The sequence below is a fragment of the Camarhynchus parvulus genome, chromosome 2 (assembly GCF_901933205.1).
Source record: "Camarhynchus parvulus chromosome 2, STF_HiC, whole genome shotgun sequence".
NCBI lineage: Eukaryota > Metazoa > Chordata > Aves > Passeriformes > Thraupidae > Camarhynchus > Camarhynchus parvulus.
Genome location: NC_044572.1, coordinates 44392229 through 44401982, shown reverse-complemented (window position 1 = coordinate 44401982; position 9754 = coordinate 44392229). Strand labels below are relative to the sequence as shown.

General features: G+C 46.0%; 1 protein-coding gene across 1 annotated transcript; it reads right to left on the bottom strand.

Annotated features, from left to right (window-relative positions):
- Positions 1-571: 571 nt before the first annotated feature.
- Positions 572-9394, bottom strand: SLC25A38 (solute carrier family 25 member 38). The gene is given in 8 exon segments (XM_030943650.1): positions 572-4410; positions 5267-5433; positions 6051-6219; positions 6676-6855; positions 7359-7443; positions 8060-8181; positions 9177-9268; positions 9271-9394. Coding segments are annotated over 8 exon segments (1044 nt in total). The 5' UTR covers positions 9377-9394; the 3' UTR covers positions 572-4287.
- Between the last annotated feature and the right edge of the window lie 360 nt (positions 9395-9754).

Here is a 9754-nt window from a genome sequence, read left to right as displayed (position 1 = left end):
GTCTGGTAGGTTTGTTACACACAGATAACCCTCCATGTGAGAATGTATCATCTAAGCAAGTAAAGCGGCTTGGGATCTTCACATCTGGAAGATGCACATCTCAGCATCAATAAAGTTTTGCTTAGCACAACCTGCCTGCTACTGAATCCCAGGACCATACTGTGACAGCAAGAGGAGATCCCAGCAATCCAGCATTCTCTTGCATTATACCTTGCAGGAGACAATTGTGTCCCAGGCACAATTTCTGGTCCCCTGCTGAGATCAGACTGCCTTAGTAGCAGAAACCTGATCAGCAGGTGACTAAAAACAGCTTCTCCCTGGAGAGCTTAAAACCCCACTGTTCTGAAGGCAGGTATTTCACCAGCTAGTACAGGGATTCAACAGCCATCTGTCTTTACACACAGCAAGCAGGCAGAGGAAGCTGTGTAAAACACAACATTCCCCAGTGCTGTGTGGTTTTTCCATTTAAGCAAAGTTGATTTAGGTTGTACTAGCACAACCTGTGCATATTATACATCATAGAAAAAGAGAATATTCCTTGCCTTTTATGGGCTCTGAACACATGCACAGTCCTGTCCTCTTGGAAAACTCCTTTTGCCTTCTTAAGTCTCTACTCCCTCCAATCCCTTGTGCATTTCATCAGTTGGGGCTTGTCTGTTTGGGTTTTTTAAAAGAAACACTGAAGAGATTATATCCTTCATTTTAGCAACCAGTTTTTAATAGAAACATATAATACATCTCTTCACATAAATATTTTATATAGACACATACTATATAGACTCACAATACTCAAAGCTATGCAATGTTTCAAAACTCCAGTTCTGTTTAAGAGACTGAGAGAAAAAAAACCTAAACAAATCATCACACAGGAAGAGTGGAAACATAAAGTTTCTAAAGCATGAATAATCAGACTATTTCTCTTGTGTCCTTACAACTCACCTAAACACCGTCTGCCTCAACATGCCAGCCAGCTGTGTTCTTAGCCATAACTGCAGGGGCAAGCAGAGACAATGCACGACCACTAACAGTGCATTACCAGCAAGAGGTCAGTCCAAGAGGGATCCCACTGCCATCCTGAAATGCACAGAGGGAGCACACTCCTCTCTCTGGAATCCAAGCCAAGATGGCTTTAGAAATGATTATCTGACAAGACTGTTAGTGTTGAATTGCTGGCATGATGGAGGTAGGTGATTAACCACCTCTGTCCAGATCTTTTATTTGATTTTCTTTACCTTTAGGCTGTACAGTGACAATTTGCTGTTAAGTATAAGCATTAAACCTCAAGGGGAATACATCTAAACTTCAAGTCCATGCACTTGATTGTCTTGACTTGCTATAGCTACCAAGGAGCAACATCAATAAATCACTTCAGAAACAGAATGTTTTTGAAGAGGGGAAAGGGTGAAGGACAGTAAGGATCAGAGCTGAGAAACAGTCTTATGCCTGACCATGTGATAAATCTTTCAGAACAGAGTGAAGCAGAACTTCAGGCTTTCCCTTCCCCCATATATGAAACCTGACAAAAGAAATAACAAAGAGAAACAAACAAGCTTGCATCACAGAATTCATTCTCCCCAATTCACAAGTAGATAAGCTTTTGGATTTGCAGCACCAATGGTAGATGAAACACAGTGCAGTTTAGACTCTCTATTTCTTAAACACAGAGGAGCCCAGGTTAATCCACAAGCCAAAAACCATATAGTTTTTCACTCTACTCCAATAACAAAGCACCAAAGCAGAGTGGGAAAACTTTCCCAAAGTAAAAGCTAACACTGCTTTAGGCCCAAGTCCAGATTTAAAACAAATAACCAAACAAACAACCCCACAGTAGACCTTAAAACATTAGCACATGGAAATAAACTCTATTTCTTCCTTTGTTACTTGACCAGGCAGGAGTACAGGGACATAAAAGCCACCAAAGTGTTCCTGAAATTCAGGTTTCTGATGAGAACCTTATTTAATTCCAGATTACCTTGCATTCTTTGCTTGCCTGCCTCATTTTTAAGAGCTTAAGTTTCTGTCTGCACAGGCTGCACGTTGCTTTGCCATTGCTAAACCAGGAACAAAATATGTGTGAAGCACCTTGCAGGTGACCCCACACACTGCCCTTGGCTACCACAGCCCAGGATGTTCAACAGATCCAACTCACATGCCAGATTCATAAAGCACCAAATAAATTCAGGCTCCAGCACAATTCTGGTTTGATCCCATACATAGGGGAATAAAGGACAAATGAGGTAACTCATCTAATTGCCACTTTATTCTGCCAGGTCAGCAATCCTAGACTTGGTTCCCCAGCTGTGTGTCAGTAGTGCTCAGGATAGCAAACAAGCAGAATGTGCAGTTACCAGGGTTTCATGCACTCTCACAAGTTCTGGTCACTAAGGGCAGAGGGAACAGCAAAAGAAAGGAACAGGTGTTCACATTTAGGATTTAGCAAATAACATTCCACATGCCTGATTTGATGCAGTGCTCTGTTACTAACACATAGATGTGCACACAGAACCCTCCACCACCATTCTTGGAGACTCCTGCACTGCAGAGCACCAGCCTCCCCTCACAGATGGGCTGAGTCTGAAAACTGGCAGCACTTTCCAAGCCTCCATCCTGTCCTCTTATGCTTCCCTCAACTTCCACCTCCTTATACATCAGTCATCCAGCATTCTTGGAGTTGAATCTGGTAAAGAACATCTTTAATAACCCACATCCCCTCTGTTCTTGCACTCAGGAAGTTGCCTGGGCAGGCAGTGACTGTCCAAAATACACTTTAAAATTTATGAACAACAGGTAGGTAGCACTGGTTGTTCATACAGCTACAGTGTCGTATCCTCATGTTTAGAGACAGGTGCTCTGGTTCTAAAGTGAATTGCAATATCCCTAGATATTTAAAAAAATAAAAGCCAAAGCTAAGTCTTCTGTAAGGCATACTACAGAACAGGATGCACACTTCCACACCAGCTTCATGGCTATGCTAACAGAGCTGCAAGGGACCGACCCCATCACAGAGGTACAAGTGAATGGGGGATCAGGCTGCACCTGACACACACTGTGAGGTCTGAGAAACACAGTAGGAAAGAGTAAGAAGGCACAGAGGATGAAAAGTGTATTTAAATTCAGGCATACTCGAACATGGATTACCTGATAAGAGAAAAGGATCAGACAGGAAAAAGGGAAGGGTCTGTGTGGAGCCCTAAGGGAATTAAAGGTTACTACCAAGCATCCACAGAACGCAAACCTTGGAGAAAGCTTACAAGAAATAGTGACCTTTTCTTTCCAAACCAAAGCATACTCCACATGCAATCAGCAGTGTTTTAAGAGAAATCTGAAGTGCCAGTATCTATATCTGTTTCCATTATACATTCATGCATTATGAGCCATGGCCCTAAAAGCTACATCTAAGGACCAGTTCACACTGAGGGTGTTGATCAGGGATAACAAATAAAGAATGAGAAGCAAACAAGTCTCTATGACAACTGCATAAAAAAATCCAACAAAACCCACTTGAGTGCTCCTGCTGTAGTTAGACCAGCAGCTTTTTTTTTCTTCAGAGAACAAGTAGAACTTTGGTAGCAATCAATTTTAAAGTGCCTTATGCTTCTTAATTCCTGTGCAAACTCCGCTGTAGAGGCAGAAAGACATTTCATGAATGTTAAGGTGCTCAATAACATAATAACACATAACACAGCAAGGAGGGTCCAGTTACTTTCTCTGCAATCACCCACAGCACAAAAGTGATGGCAGAGACCATGTTTGTAGCTTTTCCTCTGCACTTCATTTCTCTTCCACCCATGCCCACAATGTAAGCATCACTACACACATCCAGTTTCCCACCAGGGCCTAGTGCTTCCCTGTGAGAATAAAGCATATGAGGAAGGAGGGTCTATATCAGATGGTGGTCACTGTGGCCTTTCTGGCCATGCCTGCAAGGAATCATCACTGTTTTCTCCTCAAACACTTTTGCTCTAATACTGTCTCATTGCATAAAGGTGGTGAGCACAGTGTTATTTTTAAAGGGGGCTTCTCAGCATAGTTACCAGGCTGTGGAAACCCTGCCATTTCCCATGGCAGTCTGCAAGTGCAGTCCTTCTGGAATGCATTGAACAAACAACGCAAAGATCCAATCCTTCCTTTCCTCTACTTGCCAAAAGGCCAAATCCCCTGTCTCAGAAGGGCTTCCTTCCTGGCTGAGGAAGGCTTATTCCTCTGTGGAACTGAGAACTTCTCAGTGCCAGTTGATCACAACAAGCGGGAGAAGGAGTGAAGCTGGTCCTTTCTTGTGCAGCTCAGTCAGGATTTCAAGCCCATTTTTTCCATCATCTGTTCATACACCGTCCATGCCATTGCTGCCATCAGAGTGCGCCTGAGAACTCGGGGCACACCGCCTCGGAAAAAGCCAACCAGCCCAAAGTCCTGCAACAGGAGATAAACAGCAATTCATCCCAATCTGCCTAGAGGGTTTTAATTTCTCATCATTTATTACACGGAACAGCACAGGATGTATTTCAGCTCAGACCCAGATCAGTCTCTGAAAGACTCAGGCTTAAATAGCTTTTACTGTTTAGGAAGAACCTGTAGCACTGCACTACTGCAGGGCTACCCAGCAAAGCAGGAAGAGCACTAAGTGGGAAAAAGTAAGGCCGGGATGGAGACAACAGATGGGGAAAGCCACACTCAAGTCCAACAAAGAGAAGGCAAGAGTGTGACACTACAGGAAAATGACCAGTCTTTGTTTCAGAGCTTCGTATTTACAAAAGTCTCTCAGCTATTCCGAGATTTCTAAGTATTGAAGCAAAAACCATTATGATTTCAGAAAAAAAAGGTACGCAAAAATGCATGCACAAATAAACAGATTACTGCTTAGGAACAGAGTTCAATATGGAAACAGAGTGAACCTGGCAAGATGTGCCCTTCTAACAGTAGGAAGGGAAAGGTGGGCTTTGACTACTTCGCCATCCCATTCCTGCAATAAATACCTGGGCATTTATTTATCTTCTGATGTTTAAAGAGTAAAGAATTATTTTGTAGCTAGTTTGTTTCTGAAACGAGCATTTCACACTGCACGCTATAGTCTTGGTCTACCACACCATGATCCCCTTTATCACCTTGAAAATGCCTACACTGAATTATCCGACTGCAAGAGCAGATGAAGCACTGACACTTGTTCACCTCCTTTAAAAGGCAACGACTTTCCCAGCAAAGCTGTGCTTTGAGCACGGGGATCAGAACTGAAGATGTGGCTGTGCATGTCAGAAGGGATTCACCTCACCTTGTAGATAAAGGCAATGGCCTGGCTTGTCCTGTGGTACTTTTGGGGCGACAGCTGCATGTGTGTTTTGATGACATCAGCAGGCTGCGTTGCCAAAGAGGCCAAGATCCCTGCAAAGATCCCACAGCCAAAATTCAGCAAGGGCATGAGCACTGGATCCAGATGGTCTGCAACAGAGCAAAGGGAATGCACTCAGACACCATTTGGGCCAGGAACACTCATTCTGTGTGACAAAGTGAAAGCCACTGAATGGTTAGATCAACATCAGAACCTAAGAGAAGTTAAAATCCATGCAGCTAGAGAAACCTTTCAAGGGGAAAAGTGTCTACTAGTCAAAAGTTAGCATTATTGAGAAGCCTCACCTGCCAGGGAACTGAATTTGATAGAAAATCAGAAAAGAAAAAATTGTACAAAAGTTGCCCCAGTGAGTTACAATATCAGAGAAGCCTCAGTTTAGTGGAAACTGAGCAGTAAGCAAGACAAGCAGAAGCAGCAAGCAGTGCTTAACACACCCTGTCTTTCAACTGTTCACTAACCCAGTTATGCATGAGCCTTCATGAAGACAATGAACCAATTTAGGGCCAGTCTCCATTTCTGCACCGACCTCAGCTATAGGTCTACAGTTCCCCACTGGCAAATGTGAGTGAGCGACCCAAAGCCCTAAAGGAGACTAATTTAACTTCCAACGTGGAGGGCAACAAGCAGAGCATGCAGGCTGCCAGCTGCAGGGCAAGATCTGAGAAGAGGAACATTTTCCACTCCAGCATCCAACACTCAGCCTCACCCTGAGGTGTGAGGTTTTTGGTCTGTGTGTAGAACATCAGGTAGATGCCAGAGAAGGGCGCATCCCGCAGCAGCGTTGCTGTGAGCCCACTGAACATGCCACGAGGCCCCTCGGTCTGATAGATACTCTTCAGGGCTCCATACACACTCCCATAGCCAAATCTTCCACTCTGCAAGAGCAGACAAAGGTCAGTCATCCACATGCCAGGCACAGGTCGAGGAGCCCTACGCACACCCTGAGTATGTAACATCCAAACAAACTGCGAACTTAATGTGATGCCCAAGATGGCAACACAGAGGACAACCCAAGGCGAAAACCGGGTTTCACCTAATTCAGCCTTTAAAAGAATCCTTCAGGGAGGTAACATATTGAAGATGCTACAGAAAGATTGTATACACCTGAAACTTATAAATCTTACGGCAAATTCTATTTTGTCTTCTTGCCCAAATTTCATTTCCTGCGCAATGTGTGAACTGAGGTGAAATCAGGATTACATTATCAGGATTACATTACAGGTCCTGGCTGTACCCATGCGGCAGCAACCTTCTCCAGGCAGAAGGAATTATTTTTCATCACAAGGAAGGTGTGTTACTCCATTAACAGGGGACTAATTGGAAAGTCATACCTCATATCGCGTCTTCACAACAGTCACTGGCAACATGCAAATCCCAGAAACTGCTCGAGCAGCGGCACCCAGGAAGACAGACTCCAGGGCTGTGGGTGAACGGTCCACAAGAAACTTTTGCTTCATCACGTACAAAGTGCTGAAGTAAATCCCAACCCCAGGAATACATCTTGCAAATGACTTCAGGAGAAATGGAAGCAGATGAAGAAAGGAAAAGCTTACATAAGACAAAATATACTACAAAACATTTCTGAGACTGTTCAACTTGACAAAAAGCTTTGTAGAAGACAAAAATATCACTAAAGCTAACATGCTGAGGAAAGAAAATAAGGTAGAAATCATTTATGCCACCGACAGACAAATTATTCAAATGTTGCCAGGCTTTATTGCATTCCTCAATGTCAGTTTTCTAGGAACAAGATATTCCAAACCAAAATGAAGTTCTTGCAGTTGCCACACCACATTTGCAAAAGTATTCAAATGTTCAGCTGCTCAGGACTGCCATAACCAAATCAGTGAAATTCACAACATTAACTTCTTAAAATAGGATGTAATCTAAATCATAATTTCACTCATAATTGTACAAGAGTTGGCTATTAAATTCAGGCAGACAAAATTAGCAATAAACAGTAAGCTTATCTATTTACTTATTTTTACAAGTCAGAGTTAAACCAGCCACTTACTGGAGAGACACCTTTCCAGAGCCCCAGAATACTCTCAGTACGAACAACCCTAAAGAGCAGCGTCACCATCCCAGCACGACCAGACCTGAAATAAAGACAAGACAGGAACTGAAGAAATGACCTGCTTCTGCTCCTTGGCAGATATACTCCACAGCCACCCTTTCACTCATCTCTCTGTGCATTAACTCAGCACCTCCAAGGTGCTCTTCCTCATCTCAGTCTGCTTTTCTTGGTCACTCTTTCCAGGGCTTCTCCATCACCTTCTGTATCTCACAACTTTTAACATCCATTAGCATTTTCAGTTGCTCGCTCTCTTTGTTAGCAGCAGCAGATTGTAGGTTGACTACACCAAGCTGCACGCATGAAAAATTACCTGACAACCACACAGGATTTTTTTCAGGCAGAGGATACTCCACGAAACTGCATGGTAGCTACTCCAGCAAACACCAGTCTCTCAGATGAGAACAAATGTTGAGGTTACAACTTTTTCCAGTGGCATTCACAACTACTCACAGACATTTTTGTTCTTCTGGAGCAAAATAACAATCCTTCTCCACAATATAAAAATACACCTCCTCTTTTACAAAGCCTGATTTCCCAGACTACAACTCTGAACTCCAAGCCCCAGCCAGCAAATAAGGCAGAAGCCTATGGCAGAGCACCTCCAGGCTCCCCACGCAGACACATCCTCCTCCTCTCACCCATTCACAGCAGGCTGCAGAGTTTGCAGGCGGGTTTTCAGCAGGTCAAGGGGTTGGAAGAGGAGTGTGGAACAAGTGCCACTGATGGAGCCGCACACAAAGGCCTTTAGGACTGGATGCATCTGGAAGAGGAAGAATAGAACTTTAAATGGCCATTTAATTAAGAATGGCACAAGAGGAAATATTTCAGCTAATACATCGCATGCTATAGGAAGGAAGGTGTGCTGACCTCAGATACTAAGGACAACTGCTTATGGTACAGGAAGCTTTTCCAGGCCTTTTCTGAGACTGATCAAGTTTTATTTGTGGTTTTTGGGTTCTCTGCTTTTTCTGGGAGATTGTTCCAGAATATCCCTGAAATTCGGTGGTTGGTTAAGAGTTTTCTGAACATCAAATGTACTACAGCCATTCGGTTACCTTTTGCCGCGGCAAAGGAAATAGATGTCCCCTTCCCACCACATACCTGTACCTTTGCCGCAGTCCCATTCACCTCTGCTGGCAGCACCTCCAACCTTTCCCTCCCACCCTCACACCACGGTCCCCCCGCTGCCAGGGGCACTGGCAGGGAACTCTGCCCAGACCCAAACCCGAACCCTGCCTAGACCCAAACCCAAACCCGGCCCAAACGCACTCAAAAGCCCCGCAGGCCTGCTCAGCTGAGGCTGCCTTTGCTACCCACAGCGGCATTTCTCGGGAAATAATACCGCAGGAGGCACAGAGCCCACGGCAGGGTGAAGATTTTTAGGTCTTTAGAGAGGGTTTATATTACTATAAATATATAACGGTGTTTGCTAATGAAGAACGAGTTTCTGCGCCCCTCGGCGCAGCAGAATCACGACAGACTAGAAAGCTCCGACAGATCAGAAGCAGTGTGGGGCACGCTCCGAGCCAGCAATGGTAGCCCCGAGGTCCGCCCAGACCCACCGTCACGGGGCTGGACCCGTCTCCCCGTCCCCGCGCTGCCCCGAGGCCGCGGAACACCACGCAGCAGCGCAGGGGGGGCAGCGAGCCCCCCTCGCCTCCCACCGGGGCGCTGGCCCCTGCGCTCTCCTCGGCAGAGCGAGCGATGAGGGCCCGACGCAGCGACCCGACCCGACCCGACCCGGCGCAGCCGTACCTCCGCCTCCCGGCCCGGCATCCCAGCGCCGCCCGCAGCCCCAGAGCGCGGCGGGCAGCGGCGAGGCCCAGCCCCGAGCCAGCCCCGCCCGGAGCACCGCCCCGCGCGGCGCATGCGGCTCCCGCAAGTCTTCGGCCGCCGCGGCCTCGCTCTGTCGCGGCCCGGAGCCGGCTCCTCTGCCGCCGCTCCTGGCCTCGCATCGCGTGTTTGTCTCGGCTTTTGGCCGTTCTACATAGAGTCGTAGAATGGAAGGGGGCTGAAGTGGATCTCTGAAGTTCATCTAGGTCCAGCCCCTGTGCTGCGGGAGGGGACTTCTCTCGCTACACCACACTGCTCAAGGCTCCATCCAGTGTGGCTTTAAGCACTGCCAGGTGTGGGGCATGGACAGCTTCTCTGGACAAGCTGTTCCAGTGTCTCGCCACCCTCACAAAAAAATAAAATTCTTCCTAATAGCTAACCTAAATTTCCTCTCTCAATTTATACCTGCTCCTCCCTGTCCTATCACTGCAGTTCCTGATGAAGAGTTTCTCTCTGGCTTCCCTGTAGGCCCCCTCCAGATACTGGAAGGCTTCTATGAG